The sequence below is a fragment of the Globicephala melas genome, chromosome 16, assembly GCF_963455315.2.
Source record: "Globicephala melas chromosome 16, mGloMel1.2, whole genome shotgun sequence".
In the NCBI taxonomy this organism is placed as follows: domain Eukaryota; kingdom Metazoa; phylum Chordata; class Mammalia; order Artiodactyla; family Delphinidae; genus Globicephala; species Globicephala melas.
Genome location: NC_083329.1, coordinates 29,425,216 through 29,447,280, shown reverse-complemented (window position 1 = coordinate 29,447,280; position 22,065 = coordinate 29,425,216). Strand labels below are relative to the sequence as shown.

Below are 22,065 nucleotides of genomic sequence, written 5' to 3'. Positions count from 1 at the left end.
TTACTCAGCCATAAAAAGGAACGAAATTGGATCATTTGTAGAGACGTGGATGCATCTATATACTATCATACAGAGTGAAGTTAAGTCAGAAAGAGAAAAACAAATATCGTACATTAACGCATATATGTGGAACCTAGAAAATGGTACAGATGAACCGGTTTGCAGAGCAGAAATTGAGACAGATGTAGAGAACAAACGTATGGACACCAAGGAGGGAAAGCGGCCAGGGATAGGGGTTGTGGTGTGATGAATTGGGACATTGGGATTGACATGTATACACTGATGTGTATAAAATGGATGACTAATAAGAAAATAAATAAGTAAATAAATAAACATTAAAAAAAATAAGAGCAGTGCGAACAGTAAGGATAAATATGTATTTTATGAAACTTTTTTCAGTCACGTATAAATATGTGAATTTGTGTACTGTGTCATGATGTGAAATGTTTTTAACTGGAGTGCAGAAAAAAGTTTAAAAAAACTGGCTCAGAAAGTCTTTCTATACAGGAATCTGTGCTCACAGCCGATCAGTTTCATTCACAAAGCTTTTTAAAAAATATAAAAAGATCCAGAAGCATATAGTAAGGTGTTTATAGTGGTTATCTCTGTAAAGTGAGAACACAGATTTTTTTAAAATTTATTTTTAGGTTTATTGCATGATGCTTTTGTATTAAGGGGAAAAAAATCACTTTTTTTGGTTAGCTTTACACTTCATTAAATTTTTTCTTAAAACTAGATTTCCCCTCTTTTATAGACCTTTGAGCCATCTATTATCCTTTAAGAAAGGGTTGCCTGTTTAAGGAAATCCCATTTTTTCCTACCTGGAGTCTTCAGGCCATAGTGGCCAAGTAAAAGAACTTTGTAATCTAGTTTTGTCAGCAGAACACTGAACACTCTCTAAAAGTTTGTAAATGAATATTTACTGCTACATTCATAAGATTACCCATACTCCAAAAATGTATGTATGTGTATAGTGGCCATTGCTAAAGAAGCAGAATTCATTTGTTTGTGTTTCTTAGATTGAATTCAGATGCCTGAAGGACTGATTTTCAGTAGGCTTTAATAAATCCTGAAATTTGCTAAGGCAAAAATAACTTTAAAGGGCTTCCCTGATGGCGCAGTTGTTGAGAGTCCGCCTGCCGATGCAGGGGACACGGGATCGTGCCCCGGTCCGGGAGGATCCCACATGCCGTGGAGCGGCTGGGCCCATGGGCCATGGCCGCTGAGCCTGCGCGCTCTGCAACGGGAGCGGCCACAACAGTGAGAGGCCCGCATACCACAAAAAGAAAAAAAAAACTTTAAAGAAAGATGTTGAGTATGTAAGCTTAATTTATATATGAAATACTGAGGCTCAAGGTACCTTAACTGTCCTGAGGTGAATATTTGAGCAATTCAGAGTATCATATTCTATTTAATACTCCCCTTGTGTTTCTAATAATATGACAAAGCTGGTATTGATAGAATTTCTAATCTTATAATTGCCAACTTTTTGTTACAAGATTTAAAAACTATTGTAAATATGCCTTTATTACAGTTAAACTCCGCATCTCCTATTTTCATCATCAGTTTCTCCCTTCCTATTGGGTCATTCTTCCTCACCTCATTCCAGTGAGGTGTTATCTCCCCAGCTCCACTGAAACTATTCCAGTGTCACCAGCAACCTCTATCCTGTCAAATCCAATAGAAAATTCTCAGTTCTTACTACTTGACTTTTCAACATTTAATGCAAATGATTACTCTTGCCTTTTAAAGAAATTTCCTTCATTTGGTTTCTGGGATACTACATACTTCTGTTTTCTTCCTATTTTCTTCCTCCATCTCCTGTGCTTGGCTGCATCTCCCCTTCCTGACCTCTAGAGTTGTAGTTCCCCCATGACTCAATTCCCCCAGCCTTTTCTCTCTCTGTCACTCCCTGGGTAGTTTTATTTCTGTTCTTGGCTTGAATCTTTATGGTGATGACTTCCAAATTTTTATCTCCAATTCTTACACCTCCCCTGAGCTTCAGACTTATATTTCCAGTTGCTTCCTTAACAACTGTACAATGTCCAACAGGCATTCAAATTTAAAGTGTCCATGTCACAACTCCTGATTCCTCTTTTCTTATTTCCTTCCCCAGTCTTCCCTATCTTAGTAAATTTAACCGTCATCACCCAGGTTGATCAGACCGAAACTCTCAAAGTGACTCCTCTCTTCCCGTTACATCCCATAGAACCATACCACCAAGTTTTTGTTAGCTTTGCCTTCAGAATATATGATTAATCCAACCTTTTCTTGTGACCTCCTTTGTTACTACTCTAGACTTGCTGCATGTCTATTGTTAGACTTGCAGATTTTCCTCCTCATTTCTTATCCGTTATTGTCAATTCCTCACATTTTTGCTAGAATGATCTTTAGCAAAGGTTAAGTGAGATCTTGTCATTCTCTTGCTTCCAGTGATTTCCCCACACATTCAAAATAAAATCCAAAGACCTTGTCTTGGCCTGCAGGTCCCTGTTTGTTCTGGCCCTTAGCTGTCTTACCAACTTCGGTGCCCCTTTTTACTCTGTTACCGCACTTGTTTCCCGTTATTCCGGGAACATTTCAAGCTTGGCCTGCCTCATAGCTTTTGTACTTGCTCTTCTTTTTTTCCTGGAATTCTCTTTTCCAGATAATTTCTGTGACTCACTGATTCAACTCAAGTATAAACTCAGGTATTAAATCCTCAGAGTGGTCTTCCCCACTTTTCCATATGGTCTTCCCTTCTAAAATAGCCACACACCCATCACTCTGTATTCTTGTCCCTCCTTCATTTCACTCCACCACATTTACCACTGTCAAACATTATAATATATATTTAAATGCTTATTTTTTATCTCCACCATTACAGTGTAAGCTCCATGAGGCCAGACTTTGTTTTGTTCATTGCTGTGTTCCCAGTGTCTAAGAGGGGACTTAGCACATACTAGGTATTCAATAAATGTTTGTGGAGTGAATGGGACCCCAAATCTCAACTGGGGGTTGGGAGAGCATCACCTATTGAGAAGTCTTACTTGCCATGTTTTAACAGATAGTATTTATTTAGTGCCAAATGCAGTGCTATGAGACAAAAAGACACTAACCCTACACTGAAGGAACTTACTGTTTAGAAGAGAGCCAGACGTGCAAACACATACCTGTAAAGCAATATGATAATTGTTTTAATGAAGGTATTTGTAACGATATGTAGTGGGAACTTATGGGCAGGACCGTAGTATATCAGGGAGTCAGTGATGAAATTATAGAGGAGGTGACCTTTAAGGTGAGATTTGAAGGGCAGGTATGAGAGTATCAGGCAGACATCAGACTGAGAAAATAATGTGTGTTAAATCACAGAGATGTGAGAAGGCAGCTGGGCATGTTTCTAGTACTATCAGGAGTTGGAATCAGTGGACTCTAAAGTCTGATATTAGGAGCGGCTGGAGTTGAGACAGCCCGCTGAGGGCAGCTAGGCAGTTTTAGTGTGGCAATGGAGCTAGATCATGTAGGGCCAAATCTGCTATGCAAGATACTTTATGTACGTGATAAAGAGCCACTGAAGAGTTTTGAACAAGGAAATGACCAAATCTGACTTGTATTTTAGAAAATCATGGGAAGCAGTATAGAAGTAGAATGAACAGGGCTTGTTAATTGATTGAAATGTCATAGATAATGACTTCCCGGTTTCTGGCTTGAACTGCTGGGTTGATAGTGATACCATTCACCAGACTATGAAATTAGGGAGGGAAGGACAGTGAATCTTCTGAGGGGATGCCTAGAAGTTAAAAGTGTATAATTATATTTTAGTGCTCAGAAATCTATTGGTTTACGTGTGTCACTTAATATATTTTGTATATTACATTTAATTATAAACGTACTAAATCTGCTTTTAGGATACTTTTATTCCTTTACAGATGCACATATATGCTACCGAACTGAAGGATGTTGGCGTTTCTTAGTTTTGCCCGCTTCTAAGTAGACCAGTGAGAATGTGAATGCTCTTGATAGTCCAGTAAAACAAAGGCAGTTGTTAAATGATTCTAAATCTAAGGCCCTGCACAGTTTTAAACATTTATGAAAAAATGCTCCTAAATTTGTTGAGGGTAGATTTCACCACATGGGAATGTCCAATCAGTCTTATTTTCTGATTTATGAAATATAAGTAGACTTTACTTCTTTTGATGCTTTATTTTTTTATCATTATAAAATTTGGGAAAATTAAATTGTTTGTACCAAGATAAGCTTATCTATACATTCATGTTTTAGTTGATTCCTTGGTTTGGTACATTCCCTTTTTGCTGAAAGTGAAAAAATCTGAAACAGGCAAGACACAAGAGGAAAAGCCAGACTGTGTTCTTGTGGCATTAAGGACATGGCCAGATCTTAGACTAGTGCAACGGTTCCATTAGAAATATAACACAGACCAAAAATATGAGCCACGTATGTAATTTTAAATTCTCTAGTAGCCATATTAAAAAATATAAAAATAAACAGATGGAATTACTTTCAATGTGTTTTATTCAATCCATTATATACAAAATAGTATTATTAAACATATAATCAATTTAAGAATATTAATGAGGCATTTTACTTTTTATTTGCTATACCAAATCATTGAAATCCAGAGATATTTTACAAGCACAGCACATCTTAATTTAGACTGGCCACTTTTCAAGTGCTCAGTAACTGCATGTGGATAGTGGCTAGTGTATTGGACAATGTAGTTCTAGATTATTCTTAGACCAAAAAGTAGAGGTTGCTCAGCATTCTGCAACATTTGTGAGATTATCTTTCCAATGTCAAGTAATTTCTGTGCTGTTTGTTTTATTATTCTATGAAGTATATTAAAGAGTTGCCCTTTTCTCCATTCATCATTTTCCTACTTATAGTAATTTTGTCCAATAAAGATCTGTTTGTCAGTTTTCATTACCTTTGCTTTCTCCTACACCAATTTATGGTAATGGCCTCTTATACTAAAGCAATAGCATATCTTTAAATTTTAGTGATTTTGTTTTTAATTACAAAAATAACTACATTTATTGTAACAAATTCAAACAAACTGAGGTAAATGTATAAAAAGATAGTAATTCTTAATTCTTTTCCCTCTCTCATTTTCTGCTCTCCCAGATGTAACCACTGTTAACAGTTTAGATGATAGCCTTTCTCCCCTTAGGAATATATATTTATGAGAAAACTTTGTTAAATGAGGAAATTGGTACTTTGAAAATATGTCTTAAAGTGGACCTATTTAAAATGGAGACTAAAGTTTCATAATTATTAATGAAAAAAAACCTGTTAGGTTTATTTTTTCTGACATGAAAATGTTTATTTTACCACATATTTAATAAAATTGAGGTTGTAATTACAGTTGTGCTATATATATATGCTTTATATATATATATGCTTTATATATATATATTTATATATATATTATATTTATATTTATATATATATAATATATAAATATAATATATATATAAATATAATAGATATAATATATATATTATATTTATATATATTATATATATGCTTTATATATATATATATAAATGCTTTCTTTGTATAATTTTTTTCACTAAAATTGTGTGATAGTCTGATAGCATCCTTTACTTTGATTTTCTTAGTATTTATCATACAGATTAGACAAGAGCTTCAGTTTTACCAAAACTGTTGAGAGCTTTAACAGTTTCTCAAGAGATTTTTCTTTAGCCCTTGACATTTCCTTTCTTGATTCCTGTCCTGTCATCATCCTTGTTAGATTTTCCCTTCTTCAGTTGTTCACTGGTTTGATTCTGCCAGAACTTCATTCCCCAAGGGTTTTGCTCTGAGATGAGTACTTCCTTCAGTATTTTTATAGACTTCATGAAATCCTGCATTCTTTTCAACATTTGTATTTTCACTTTACAATTGAATTGCATTGTGTTTACTTTGTATTATTGGATGCTTACAACATTAGACTATTAGTGAGAGATTGATGGGCAAAGCCAGGATATATAGTTGCAGTAGATGTTAGTGTCAAGTAGAAATGGATTTTATATGTGATCAAGGCACATTTTGAATATTATTGTATTATAAGGACTTTTGATTCCTTGTGTAAACTTGTAACTTAAGGAACTCAACTGCCTATTTAAATAATAGCTAACTTTTATTGAGACTTTTAACATGACTAGCAAGTTTCTATATGTGCATCATTTAATTAATCTGTTCAATGTGTCTATGATATAGGTCTGTTGTTATCCTCATTTTATACTTTGAGTAAACTAAGGCTTAAAGTGGTAACTTCTGCCACAATAAAATTAAGTAATTTGTCTGATATAAGGGCTAGTCAAACGTTGGGCTGGGAACCATAGCCTATACTTGATGGTACACTTTTGTGCAAAAACAAACAAACAAAAAAAATGAATTGGATTGTAATTTTCTTGTTTCAGTTAGTATTATGTTTTGGATATCAACCCATTATGTGGATGCGCTGTAATTTTAAGACAGTTCCCCTATTTAGATTTTCTTTACAGTTTTTATTTATTTTTTATTTTACTAATGTTGACGTTCTTGGTAGCTAAGAGGCTTGGATTTTAATAGCCATGTGGGAAATAAGAGTGGAGGCATTGGCCTGAGAGAGATGAGTTGGAACTGAGTTCACCACTTAAATCTCAAAGTGTTATGCCCTCATTCAAAGAGTAGACTAGGGAAAAAAAATTATTCAGAGTTACAGAAAGAAAATAAGGACGCTTGTCTGTTCTCACCTGGGTTCTGAGTGAGGGGGGAATGTTTCCTGAGATTGTATAGCTACTGTTTTACTCTCATCTGGGTTTGTGTTTCATATTTATATTTACTGTATCATTCAGAAAACTTCAAACTTAAAAATTCACATTAATGAAGAATCACTGTATAGAGGAATACTTATAGTCTGGCTGTATGGAATTTCCACTGATAAAGGCGCATTGATGCTGAACTCACTACCCAAAGTTACAGCACCGCCACCACCAACAAAAGAAGACAGTGCTTTAAGTAAAAGTCAGAGACGCAAGAGACAGCAGAGTTAAATCCTCAGGAACTTCACAAAGTAGAACTATTGAATAATAAATATTTAATATTAAATAATTAAAACCAATTAAAAATTAATTTAAAAGTAAATGCCACAGTTATAATAATGAACATTAAATAATAAAATAGAAATGTTAAAAATGATTAAAGATAAAGAAGAAAACAAATAGAAGAACAACAAAACTATCAAAAACATAAGGCCAGGGAGAACAGAGGCAGGGTGGAGGATAAATAGGACTTCTATAATAAAACTTTAGTCATTAAAATTTAAAAAAAAAACTGATTGGATAAGATAGAATGCAAAATAGACAAATGTGAAGAGAAAACTAGTGGTTTAGAAGATGGATCTGAAGATACTGCCCTGAATAAATAGAACTGGTAAAATTCAAAAGCATAGTGTTATCCCAGTAGAAAAATAATACAAAACACAAACTAAAACACATAGTACACACTTGAGAACACCATACACATAATAGAATATCTTGAGAATCATCAGAGAGGAAAGAGAGACCACTTACAAATCAGTGACAAACTGACAACAGATTTCTTAACAGTAACAGTAGAAGTCAAAATCCATTAAAGAATGGGAGCAATGTAAAGATATTTTCAGACAAAAACTAAGAGTATATATGAAGGGATTGTAAAATAAAACCATTGTACAGTTGTCTAGGAGACAGATACAAATAATGATCAACTTGAGATATTTAGACAAGTACTCATGTTATTGATAAAATGATAAAGAACAGACTAGGAATATAGTATAGAGCTTTCTGAGCAGTAGAAGAACTCCATCAACCTGAAAGAAAGCAGGAAAAGAAGAAAACTACAAAAAATAGGATAAATGGAAAGGAAGCACAAAATAAAAAGGTAGAAATACTTCCAGATGTATCTATTATCACAATAATGTTAATTGACTAAATTTGACAGTTTGACATTGACAGAATGTCAAATTTGATTGACAATTTGACAGACATTAAATAATTCATAACTTGATTGTATACTGTTTGCAAGAGATACCTGAAACATGATGACACAGAAAGTCTGAAAGTAAAAGGATAAGAAGAGATACCTAACTAAGTAATATAGTTGCTATAGCTATATTACTTTCAGACAAAATAGACTTTTGGGTCGTTCCCCCCCAACCCCGCCAATAGAAGGCATCCCCTTTAGGGTCACCAGTAGAAGGGATCACTTCATAATGGCAAAAGTAACAATTTACCAGGAAGACAGAACAATCCTAAATGTAAGTATCTGATAACATTACTTTGACAAATTATATAAAAATAAATATACAAACGTAGAGAAATCAATAAATCCACAAACACAGTGGGTATTTTATCCATACTTTGCAGTGATTAAGCACAGACAGTAAATAGTATGATTTGAACAATACTTTAATAAACTTGATTTTATGAATACACATACACAGAACCCCAAAATTTAACTGTTATACATTATTTTTAGGCACAGATGAGACAGTTACCAAAATTGACCATTTACTAGACCATGAAACAAAATCAACACATTTTGAAGACTTGATCTCATTTATACCACAGTGTAATTAAGTTGGAAATCAATTTAAAAGTAATTAAAAAATACATATATACATTTGGCAGACACTTCTAAATAACTTATGAGATGAAGAAAGCATGGAAATATGTATTTTCATTATCATGTCATTGCAAAAATCAATGTGAGATTGACTATGAGATCTGAAAAGGCTTAGACACAGTGACTAACCAAGTAGCAGTGAATTCCTGTAGTGCCCATGTTAAAATACTATTTTTCACTAAAGTGAACTAGGGCTTCTTGAAAAAAGTGGCTGATTCCAGCTCTGGTCTAGTATGACAAGCTGTCATACTACAAAGCAAGGAACTATCAAGGATAACTTGGGCTTGTGTAGAAACGACCTTGAAGGGGCTGCCATTGGCCAAAGATAGTTTGAGCTTCAAGAGGAATAATTATTGCACTGGATTGAAACAAAATAAGTGAAAATCTGTGAGGTTTTTTGGTTTTGTTAAAATCAATAACAACAACAAAATGTTGGTCATGGAACCAATTCATTTAGAAACTGGTAAATAAATAATCAAATATTCTGTCTTATCTATATAAACTGTACCTCATAATCACAAAATAGTTGATGAGGGAAAGTTTACTGTAAAAGAATTCCAGCTAATAAATGCACAATGAATGTCAGAATTAGAATGCCATCATTTTGCAAACCCTGATGAAATAGTGTATCTTGGCAGTATTCCTCTAAAGCTATTAAAACCACTGGGTAAAAGACTGAGAGGGAACTTTATAGTGGACGGTTCAGGCTGATGGACCTGAACCCACTGATCAATGTGTATTATTACAAAAAGGAAATAATCAGACATTATTGCTATCTGATGTGATGCAGTAGGAAGTTCATAGCACCATATATGACATATTCTTGCTATAAAATAATTAAACCCCAATTTTATCAAGACTCTAGATCAACCACTACTTTTTAGGAAGCACAGAGATTATATATAAAAACTTATTAATGCTAAAGAGTACAATGAGCAAACTCGAGAATGTGGGAGATTCTAAAGGACATATAACCCAGTTTCTTTAACAAATGAATGGCAAGATGGGAAAACAAAAACAAAGCCAGTGTGACAGGCACCTATGAAAGACCAGTGCAGTGTGTAGATCTTTTTGGATACTGATTTTAACAAAACGGCCAGTGGTGGTGTATTGGAGCATCTCCTACTGGTGTAAGAGCTAACTGTTTAGGAATTTTTCAAACTGATTATTAAACCTATCCATTATTAAAAATTAAATTATAGCTCATTATTAAATAAGTGACATTTATAAAAAGTTAATAAATATTTAAAATTCATCACTTCCTAATTATTTCATTTTACTATGATCTGTGCTCTTGAAGTTATTTATGTATAGTGTACCTTTATGGTTGAAATACTGTGTCGTGGTAGGCTACTGTGTGTCCTTTTCCTAACTCCAGGTTCATTGATAACACCACATTGGTAGCTTGAAATTAGCCACGGTAGGAATATTTACATCACAGAGATCAGCAAATGCCATAAATCACGGTTTGATTTATTGCTTATTGATTGTCTAGACTTAAAGTGATGGAGAAATGGTAATAATGCTGACTTACAAAAGTGCTATGTCTTTAGCTATTTATTATATTGTGCATAGCTCAAAAAATTGAGAATATATTCTTTCATTCAAAAATGATTATCCACTTCCATAAAGAAGTCACATCACTCACACTGGTGACATCATTGATGTAAGTGAAAATAATACTCCAAACTACACTTGGAAAGCCAGTTGCTAAACATTTACCAGCACAGTGCTGGATGGGCATAATTGAATTCAGTGCTTTGGTAAGAAATAGATAATACTCTAAATTTATTATACTGTTATTCAGCTTTTGAAATAACCATGATGACATGTAGACATTAACTAAGAAAAAAAGAAGGTAGAGTTTTAAAAGCCATTTGCTGTAGCACAAAATAATTTTAAATTTGAAGCCTTTGATATATGTCTGTTGTGTATGACAAATAGAATCATAGAGTTTGAAGAACACTTAAAATTAATCCAGACCAATCTGCCTTACAGATAGAAATTCTTTCTCTAATATTAGTCCATTGTCTAGATTGTATTTAAATTATTCTAGAGACAGAATACCTGATAATGGCGTTGGAGAACTCTAAAAGTAGAGTTCTTTTTTATATTGAGGTAAACTTTGTTTTCTTTTAATTTCTACCAGTTGGTTCTGGTAACTGACTTCTGAAGAAATATGGAACCAACCAATCCCGTAGAGCAACCAATCTTCACGTATAAAGGTAGCTGGGATGTTTCCATTTAGACCTTTTTGGGTAAGGAGTATACCTTTAGTTCCTTTAACCATACCTTGTGTTGTATATTTTCTAGACTTTGTAATCTAAGACTGTTGCCTTTCTAAACATCCACATCACTATCTTTTGGCTTTTATTGACTTTGTAGATGAAGTAAAAGCCTTCAGATCTTTTTTTTTTTTTTCTGTGCAAATTATACATTTTATTCTGTGTTGCTTGATTCTTTTTTTTTTTTCTGTTAACCCAAAGCAGGTCTTTGTATTTATTCATTCCTAGTCTTCATATTGCTTTCAGCACAGCATTCCAGATTATAGAAATGATATTAAATTGTAATTTAATCATTTTTGTTATTTATTAATCCTGTCGATTTTGTGTCGGTTCACATTCGATAAACACTGTGTTCATTGTTTGCATCCAAATTATTGTTTAAAATGTTGAATTTTAAAGGGCAATGGGAACATAGTTCTCCGTTACATAACCCTCTCTAAATTTGCTTCTACCCATTATCATTACTTTTTATTGTGAGTCCACCTACCAGTTCTTAGTAGCCCATATTTTACCATCTTACAGTTCATCATGATATATTTTGTCAGGTGTTTTGCTACCTGAGATCAAGATACATTGTGTCTATGGCATCCCCTCCAATGAAATATACTTTAGTACTCCTATTTTGAAAAATAGACGTTTTAAAAAGATTTGGCATGGCTAAATGTTGAAGTCATATTCTTCCACAAATGGAAAGATAGAAAAGCCATGCAGAATGATGAGCTAGATAATAATTAAGACATCAAAAGAGAAAAGGAACAGGTGGATCACTGGAGACACTTGATGATCAGGGCCATGGTATATCCCTGGGCTGAAAAGAAAATTGCCTGGCCATGAAAGTGGAGCTTCTTCACTGAGGAGGTATTCTGATCAGGTGAAATTTTAGGGATCTGTAATAGAGTGGACAGGATTTGTTAGCCTTTCCCTCTTACTGTCTTTTTCCTTTGAAAGGTATGTGGTGAAATATTAACAGTGGGTGCTTCTGAGTGTATATGGGTGTTTCTTTGCTATGTGTAGGACCTTCTTATTCTCTTTGCTCTGGGCAAACTAGTATGTACTTCACAGTATTATTTTGAAGATGAAAAGAATAACTCAGTATGAGATTGTCTAGTGCATTTCCTCATATTTTGTAGATAGTAAATAAAGTTTTATTTAACCTTTGTTAAATTTTTTCTCCTTGTTAAGTTCCATCGACCAACCATGGTAGAGATTGTCAGAGAGTTACCAGTGAGTTGTCCCATCACATTCCTTGGCCTCCACCCTCCTTTATCCTACCCAGACCCATTTTATTGCTACTAGAAGGAAGAAAAATTTATAGTAGGTCACTTGATTAAATAGTGTTAATAGAATGATGACTTTCTCTTTCCCACTACCTGTTTCTTTCCTAAAAATCATAGTGCACAAGCAGCATCTTCTAGAAAGCAGTCCATGATTAGTTGTCTCATTTTCTAGCCCACATTCAAGTTACTCTCATTCATATGTTACTCTTAAAATCATATTTATGTATATATATTTATGTTGAACAAATGTGCTTTTAGGGGTTCTCCTTGAATGTATTCTTCAGTGTAAATTTTGAGCTCCTAAGATGGTTGTGTTTTATGAGTACCTGATAGCCTGTAATCACTTTTCTCATCTGTTTTAATTCAGCTGAAGACAAGGCTACTTGTTAAAAAGTAGAGAGGACTTGGAAGGTAGAGGAAAGAGGCTATATGGATAAAATTCATGGGCTCATGAGTTATTTTGGAATTTACTCTCCTTAGTTGCTTACCTGATTGCATTAATTATTTTATGGCAGGTTTTACTTTTTTTTAACTTAAGGGTTTCTATAGGATGGATTAGTAGGCCCTCTACCTAGTCTTTTAAAATCTCTTGGCTCAATACATTGTAATTAGTTTTTGGTAATTGAATCTTTCTCTCTTTTTTCTTGCAGATTGAGGGGGTGCCATGCAGCGAGAAGCAGAGAGATGCAGAGTTCGAGTCAGGAGGCCTGACATGGCACTTTATGTACCCAAAGCTCGAAGGGGCATAGTAGTGCACAAATCAGGTGATGAGGGAAAAAGCTGTGGTCCACCTAACTCCGTGGTAAAAGAAGAACAAAAGGAAGATTCTTTCTCTCAAAAGGGGATCATTAGAGACAAGCGTGAGGCTCAAAGACTAAGTATTAATCCAGATAAAAAGGAACACAATCATAGGGAAGGAAAGAAATCTTCAACAAAATTTAAGAAAGATGTGTGGCTTCAAGAAAGAAATAAAGATAGTGTTTGTACTAAGAGGGCAACCACAGAATCCAAAAAAGTATTATCCCAAGGACATCAGCAAAGAGTCCCAAATCCTGGGATTATACCTATCATACCTTTACAAAGACATTTTAAACCAAAGAAGGTAGAGTGTTTGGAGGTTGAAACCAGAGATGTGACAGAACAGGATGGGTTGCTTCAATCTCAGTCTTGTTCAGAAATCAGTAAGGCTCAGGTTCCAAACAAACCATTCCAAAATGTGGAATTCTGTGATTTCAATAGGCATGAACTAAATGGGGAAACATTTGAAGATAGAAATTTGGAAAGCAGAATGGAAACTGATGCCAGGGTTGCAGAGATACTATCCCAATTTCCTGGAGATTTTAGTTCTGTGGTGAAACCTGAGAGTATGATTGCACCAGTAAAACCAAGCTCTGATTCTGGAATTGTACAACAAGGCATGCAGACATCGGGTGGAATGCTGAAGCGCAGCAACGGAGGCATCACCACTGATTCTGTTCCTGGAAGTCCAGTTGGTATCATTGATCAGACTTGCATAGACTTGGATGCTGAGAATGTTGGTGATACAGCCAACAGTACAGATTTCATCTTGGGTCAGAAAGGTATAGATTCCATTCCTGAGACTATGGGTCACATCTCTCATCAGATGACTACAGTCAGCAAATTAGAGAGCATAAATGGCATTTTTGATCCAACAATGATTAGAGAGTGTGAGGAGAATGACAGCACTGCTGATGAGTTATGTGTAAAGTGTGAATCTTCTGATACAGCTGTCCTTGCTCATGAAACATATACAAATAATGGATCTAAGAGTGTAGGTGACATTACCAATAAGACATGTATGATGGACATTACAGATATCATATCTGATCAAATAACTGTAGTTGCTGTTAGAGTAGCTCATGAGGCCTGTAGCAACACAAGTAGTTTTTCAGACTATTTCGAAATAAGTGCAGATACATCCCCTCTTCATGTAGCTAAAAGGGGGAATGACACTGAACATTTCAGCAACCTGACTGCTTGCTCAGATATTTATGCTGAGAGTGTTTCATCTAGTTTCACAGAGTCAACAGGAAAGTTGATAGAGAGCTTGTCAGATTGTGCTTCCTCCTTACCTGTAAAGAAGATTGCTGGTAGTAATTGTAACACTTTTTTGGACTCTGAACTCAGTATGTTAAGTGGGACAAAAGTATTTTCAGACAGTGCTTTGGGCAGTGATCAAGATTGTACTGGTGATATAACAGAGGCATTGCATGAACTTAAAACTGCTGAAGAGTTCAAAACAAAAGAAGAAGATGGCTCAGAGACTACAGAATTTGGTGTAACCTTTCCTGATATAGAATCAGTGTCTGTGGAAACATCCATGGAATCGAAAGCAACTGATATGTCTCACACAGAAGCAAGTGCTGCTACTGAGGAGAGCTGGGAGTCTATGTTTAATGATGATGGTGACTGCCTGGACCCACGTCTTCTACAAGAGGTATGTTTTAGTAGAAACTGGTTGGCTCTTAGGTGGTTCATCAATTCATAGGACCTAGGATTTTAGGGGTAATTTTGATAGACATATTTATACATTCACACACATTACATCCAATGTAACAGTTTTGCAAGAAACTGTTAGGTTGGCCAAAAAGTTCGTTCGGGTCTTTCCATAATATCTTACGGAAAAACCTGAACGAACTTTTTGGCCAACCCAGTAATAGGATTGTAGATTGAGAAAAGAATATCTGATAGATCTTTAAGAAACAAAGCATACAGTGTTGAACTATATCTATTATAGCCAAATCCTGAGAGATCTTACTGAATAGGTTAAAGATGAATTTAATGGATTCTGGCTAACTGTTGAGAAGATACAGAGGGAAACTTCTTCCAAAGGGCTTTTCTGTGTTGACAAGATGTATTTCACACTGGCCTATTTGAGGGGAGAAGAATAATTTATTATTCATATTTATTTTATTTTTCCAGCAGATGTTGGAATGATGTTAGACACTATAGAGGGAAGGGAAGGGTGTAATAAAGGAAGGTATGATTGTTTTTTTAAGGAGTTTGTGCTGAGTTGAAGAGTAAATGATTGTTGAATATGCTGGCTAGTTAGAGTTCATAAATACAAAATGTTGGATTTGAAGGCATCTTAGAAATTATTTAGTTCAATTTTTTTCATTTTCTTAGTTTAGACATTCCCTCTTCCAGCATTTAAATTCCTTACCATAAATAAGAATCATTGGTTTTGAATAGTAGAATCATTCCCCCTTTTATTCCTTACACCTTTGCCCAGAAGGGGAAAAAATGATTTTCCCTATAAAATCTCCAGTTTTGTAAATGGGGAAATTGAAGGTTAATGGTTGTATCTTTAAGACAAGCGGAATCAGTATTTCAATCTACTTCTGTCTTAATCCAGTATATATGTTCTTTCTACCAGACCGCTTCCTCCCCTATAAAATAGTTTTGTTTGAGTGACTCCATAGAGCCTTTTAAATACTAAGTGATGAGTCTTTTGATTCTGAGAGTTGAACCAGAAGTACAGAAAAATGTTCACAAGCATGTATAAAAGAGACACGTGAGACTGAAGAGGGCAGCGCATTGGACAGAATTGACTTTCCAGTACCATGCACTTCCTCCTTATTCTTAGGAGGTGTTTGCATGCACATTTGTACCACAGTTAGTACTTCTTATGGGCGAGTCAGGAAACAGCAGGTCTTAAACATTTCTTAAAAGAATATAGAGCAGAAGGCACCTACAAATTAACATTCATGAATCCTTTGAAATTGCATGCAGACTTTTGTAGGTAAGTGCAGTTTTTCATAACTTTTATCGGATTCTCAAAGGTGATAGTTCCCCAAAGTATGGTCCCTGGACCAGCAGCATAAGCAGCACCTGGGAACTTGTTAGAAATGCAGACTCTTCAGCCAGGCTGTCTTTATGTTTATGAGACTTTCAAATGATTCTGATGCACATAAAGTGAGAATCACGGCTCAAAGACAACATACAAACTTAAATTATATCAAGATGTGAGTGTGGTAACCAGAAGTGGCTGTCAGCTCATAATCAGAAAGCAAAACACTGTTCAGCAGAGGTTTTAGACCCAAATCAGGCTAAGATGTACTAATAATATGGTAAGTTAGGTGAATATAGAGAAGTTAATAAGGATCCAGACATTGGGAGAAGGCCTTAGTCTGGGGAAGGAAGCAGTGTTCTTAGGAGTTGGCAAAGGGACTGCTTAAGGGGGTAGGAGAGCACAGGTGTACGTGGGAGAGAAGAAACAGCTTCCTACAAAAGAAGGGCATGGGACACAGAGCCTTTTGTACATGGTAGACGTAGTAAATATTTACTGAATGGATGTAGGCAGTAGGGCAGAGTTGCTTTCTGCCTTTTTAGGTTACCCTCCAGGAGCTTTCAAAACATCATTGCTGCCGGAACTTGGATTCTGTGTGGTAGGTTAGGGATATGGCTTCTGTATTGGCGGGAGGGAGGTTTAGGTGTGCAACTCTGTTGTTCAGCTCTTAACACTGTTTAGGTGCAAAAGAATTTAGGCAACTGAGTCTTTTGAGAAGCATAGTAATATAGCCAGAGGACACTAGCCTGACCTAAAGCTGGGAATGGCAGGAAAACGGAACAGGTAGTGTTTTAAGCTGAAGACAGCCAGTGCCTGGGTATTGCGTTTGTATATCTTCTGAGGTGTTTGGTAGAGATTGGAGTCTGTGTGGAGGCATGAGGATAGAAGAGAGCAAGAAAGAAGTTGGATTGAGAATGCAAGTAATGGATCCAACTCCAAGCTATTGCCTCCTGTGCTCTGGGTTTTAGAAGATGTAATAATAATAATGTTATTAAAAGATGTCACAAATCCAAGAACATTAATAGCTTTGGTGACTATTACTCCTAATTTATTATTTATACTGTTCCAAATGTACGTTATTAAAGGCTAAACCAGAGTGTCTGTCTACCTTGAAAACTTTCCAACCAAAGATTTTTGGCTCTTTTCCCAGCTGGCCTGTTTCTTTGTTGACAATGGCTAGCCATACAGGTATGCCTAGTACTTCTAATAGGCAGGGAAGTATGCTCTAGAGCAGGGTGTGGTAGCCATTGGCATGTGAAGCAGTTTCCTGTGACATTTGAACTTCTGAAACTGCCTGAAGGGTTTAGGTCATTGTTGAGCTCCCAGAACTGCAACTCTTGATGAGTCTCCAAAGATTACACATCTCCTAAAACTGTGGTATGGGATGCCCAGAAATTGAAGTTGATAATTGATAAAGAAAAGGATGTTGGCATGACTTCTTTTAACCCTTTGAGATCTTGGTACCAGCACACAGGAATTATTGTTGTCTAGATAAAACTTCCTCTGCTGCCTCCTGTACTGATCAGCAAACCTATTGGTAGGAGGGTTAGTAAGATACCAGCAGCATAACATTGATGTTGATAGACACTGACATCTGGTCCCTTCACTGGCCATTTCTGGTCCTGATGTGTGTTTTTAGATAGCGGTAAATATTTAGGTAGGAGTTTCCTTTTGTTATAGAAGGTTGCTAACAAGGTATGACCATGGAAAAGAGAAAAGGAACACCATTCATTCCCAAACCATCTTCCTTCTGTGTGTGCCTACTCATGTTCATACTTCATCAGTGGTATCTTTCCATCTGGTCTTCCCAATCATGCTGGGAAGACGAGGAAATCCAGATATGTCTCCTCGGCTTTCTCAGTCTTCCTCTTGACTAAAATTTAATCTGCCACAGTGTTTTCACTGTTCAGTCTGGATAGCATCTTCCCAAGAATGCCAGCATCAGTTTGCCATATTAACCTTTCTGTACTGTCTAAATAGGAGCCAAGTCCAAGTTGGTTCAGGATATTCACTTGGTCCCTGCCCATATATTCGTGTACCATATGTTACTATTCATTAGAGGAAACTGGAGCTCTCAAATTTGTCCTCTGGCACTGGGGTCAGTAAGTGATCATCTGACATGCTTCATTATTGTAGCTTTCTTTTTTCTTCCTTTGGTTCTCCTTTTCTGCATTCTTATTCACTTTTGCCCTTTCTTCTCTTTTACTGTGCCTTAATCCAAAGCTATGGCCATGGATTTCTCTCATTGATGATAATCAGTGATATTGAGATGTTGCTGATACCTATTCTAGAGAAATATTTTTTTTAAGATTTATTTATTATTTATTTATTTTTGGCTGCGTCAGGTCTTAGTTGCAGCACGTGGGATATTCATTGAGGCATGCGGGCTCTTTCCTTGTGGTGCGTGGGCTCTTCGTTGTGGGCTGTGAGCTTCTCTCTAGTTGTGGCATGTGGGTTTTCTCTTCTCTAGTTGTGGCACGCAGGCTCCAGGGTGCATGTGCTCTGTAGTTTGTGGCACGCAGATTCCAGAGCGAGTGGGCTCTGAACTTTGCAGCATGTGGGCTCTAGTTGTGGCACGCGGGCTTAGTAGTTGTGGCACGCGGGCTTAGTTGCCCGGCGGCATGTGGGATCTTAGTTCCCTGACCAGGGATTGAACCCGCATCGAACCTGCATTATAAGGTGGATTCTTTACCACTGGACCACCAGGGAAGTCCCTAGAGAAATCTTTAGATGGCACCTTGAATGGCATTCTACTCATTCTGTGTTAATAAATTTTATGAAGTCAAAGTTTGCATTTCTGGCCTTGGTTTCTTGATAAGGTCAGTGGAGGCATAGCCTAGATATATTAGATAATTTTATTTGCAGATAGGAAACACCACTGAAGACATTATCTACTCTTATATTTAATGTATAAAATGTTATGTAAAGCAACTATACTCTAATGAAAATTAATTTTAAAAAAAGTTGGAGTTTAAAAGTCTGAATGTATCCTTCTGCTGTTGTAAAGGATTTATGCCCAAAGCAGTATAGAAAAGGGATGAAAGCCATAACTTATGCTGTATATTATACACTGTAGTTTTATTATCTTTTAAGGGAACTCTTTTTGGATGTGTTAGAACTTAGGTCATGAAAAATTTGAAAAGGCTTGAAATACTTTTAAAAAAATAGTGTTATTTCCCTATTTGCCAAAGATAGGAAGTTAAATGGGTGAAACATTTTAATTCTAGCTTTTGATTTATTCACATTACCATGGACAAACATGAAAAATTTATTTTCTTCAGTTTCTACTGAAGAGTAGAAACTGAGTTAGTAAGCAGTTAAGTAGCTACAGGGTAATAGTGGAAGAGAAAATAGAAACAAAAGGTTTGAATAACCTAACCTACATAATTGAGAATTAGCTATATGGGTTAATTCTGTAAGTAATTATGTAAATAGACATGGTGATATTTGAAGCAACCGCAGTAATGTTATACCATTAACTCCTGGTCAAGTCTCTGTTGTCCATGTCCCTGTAACCCCCTGATATCCCTAATATTTAAATTTGTTATAGCCACAACTATAGTTTAAAATGGTTTATTACGTTTAATTAAAAGTACCTGGGGCTTCCCTGGTGGCGCAGTGGTTGAGAGTCCGCCTGCCAATGCAGAGGACGCGGGTTCGTGCCCCGGTCCGGGAAGATCCCACATGCCGCGGAGCGGCTGGGCCTGTGAGCCATGGCCGCTGAGCCTGCGCATCCGGAGCCTGTGCTCCGCGACAGGAGAGGCCACAACAGTGAGAGGCCCGCGTACCGCAAAAAAAAAAAAAAAGTACCTACAGAAGTGTTCTTATTCCTACCTTCCAAGATCAGAGGCAGGATTATAACATAGGCCTTGAACAATAAGGACTAAGACCTGGAACTTTAACCTGTCTAAGAGAGAAAACTGTACGTCTTTTTTAAAAAAGTGGAATGTTAGCATTGAAAGGGACCTGTAACATAATGTTTTATGTTTACCTCTTGCTTTATAGCTAAGGCAAGTAAGGCCCAGAAAGGTTGTTACTGACCTAGCTAAGGTTAGTGCCAGAGTTGGCACTAGAATCCCAGTCTCCTGGTTTCTAACCCTGGGCTTTTTCCATGACAGTAAGCCTTTGCCTCTACCTAAAGCTCTCAGCCAATCAACAGACATTGTACAACCGTACTGTGCCCAGCTCTGATATTGGTGATATGAGGGATAAAAGAGAAGGATAAGAATGTTTAAGGAGTTTATAGTCTTGTGGAGCTGATGAAACTTATTCTCAGAAATGTCTGGAAAAAAATAAAGAAGTATTCTATCTCATTGAATTGAAAATGCTGTTGATTGTGAAATATATCATTATTTTATGTATCACTAAGAAAGAAATTAAACTTTTACACAATGCTTACCCTTTAGAATTTTAATTTTATACATACGGAAAGAGCTCTTAATTAGACATAAATTTTTTATCACATGTCATCTCTTACATAAAGAAAATGTAGGTGAAATAAATTGGTTCTCATTTCCTAAAACTTTGTGTTTATAGTCCAACTCTTTCTAATGATTTCTTTTTTTTTGGAATTAGAACCCAACTGTTCCTTTTTCTTCCTTTTTTTTTAAATTTAATTTTATTTATTTTTTTTTGGCTGCGTCGGGTGTTAGTTGCAGCACGTGAGATCTCCATTTGAGGCATGCAGGATCTTTCGTTGTGGAGCATGGGCTTCTCTTTAGTTGTGATGTGCAGGTTTTCTCTTCGCTACTTGTGGCGTGCAGGCTCCAGGGCACGTGGGCTCTGTAGTTTGTGGCACCTGGGCTCTCTAGTTGAGGCACGTGAGCTCAGAAGTTGTGGCGTGCAGGCTTAGCTGCCCCATGGCAGGTGGGAACCTAGTTCCCCAACCAGGGATCGAACCCATGTCCCCTGCATTGGAAGGTGGATTCTTTACCACTGGAACACCAGGGAAGTCCTAATAATTTTTTGACTCAGTCATTGATACTGATGTCTCTCCATCCTGTTACCATCTTCTGTTCCATCAACAACTTTGATGATACAGCATTTCTTAAAAGAATACATAAAAGAAGCAAAAATCATTGTTGCTGGATTCTTAAGCCAGCTTTGCACTTATATAGGGCTATTCTTATATTCAGATTTTCTTCCACCCTGCTGACCACCCTTTCTGCAAATTTTGGTACTGGTGCTTTTGGTGCTCATTCATATTCAGACAAGCAGTGACAATATGCATGATTAAGATGCATACTGGTGTTGGAGATGTTAAAATGTGCATCTTAGAACTGATGACATACGGTATATATCCAACTGCCAAGGGTTATGATATGGTAGTATAGGGAATGGAGAAACCATCAAAATAGAGTCAATAGGGAACGCTTCAAGAGAAGATGAAGATTGAAGCTGGTGTTAAAAGAGAAGGATCAGGAGCAGACAAGGCATTCCAGGCTGTGAGAGCTTGTAAAAAATATGGAACGTTCCCAGGCTTAGGTCCTGAATTTGTCACTATCACAAGTTTAGATGATCTGTTTTGAAATTTTGTTTTTGTTGTTGTTGTTTTCCTTTTATAATTTATTAAATTGGATTTTCTGCATGATTTATGTAGCCAGAACAATTAAAGTTTATTGGCAAAGGGAAATAAAAAAAGTGTCATTTTCCCCCAAAATTTCAGAATGCCATCCAGAATCATTTAAAAAATATGTATTTCATAAATCAAATTCTTATTGATGGGGGCTCTATGTAGAATCAGTCTCGATAAGCATGCATTTGGACAAAGTAATTAACTTGGGGCATGTGCATTTTATTCATTCCACAAGTGTTTTTTGAACGCCTAGTTTGTGCAAGGTAACGTGTGCAGGGGGGGAATATAGGGATAAATATGACACATCCCTTGTAGTTGAATTATAGAATCAGAATATTGATGAGGAGACTGAAACTCCAGCCTTTCTTTCCAGCCTTACTCCCTGTATTAGTTTGCTAAGGCTGCCAGAGCATAGTACCCTAGACTGACTATGGCAAAGTACCACATAAATTTGTTTTCTCACAATTC

The 22,065-nt window shown here is 36.2% G+C and overlaps 1 protein-coding gene across 6 annotated transcripts in view; it reads left to right on the top strand.

Moving 5' to 3' along the window:
* The window catches only part of R3HCC1L (R3H domain and coiled-coil containing 1 like), an 87,441-nt gene that overhangs the window by 41,280 nt on the left and 24,096 nt on the right, over positions 1-22,065 (top strand). For 4 of the 6 annotated variants that reach the window (XM_030865281.3, XM_060286261.2, XM_060286260.2 and 1 more), the window contains one exon: positions 12,862-14,669. In XM_030865281.3, the coding sequence (XP_030721141.1) occupies positions 12,876-14,669 (1,794 nt within the window). In that variant the 5' untranslated portion in view covers positions 12,862-12,875. Of the gene's footprint in view, positions 1-10,798; positions 10,908-12,861; positions 14,670-22,065 lie in introns of all 6 variants that reach the window. The other 2 variants (XM_030865280.3, XM_030865282.3) reach the window with 1 other exon arrangement.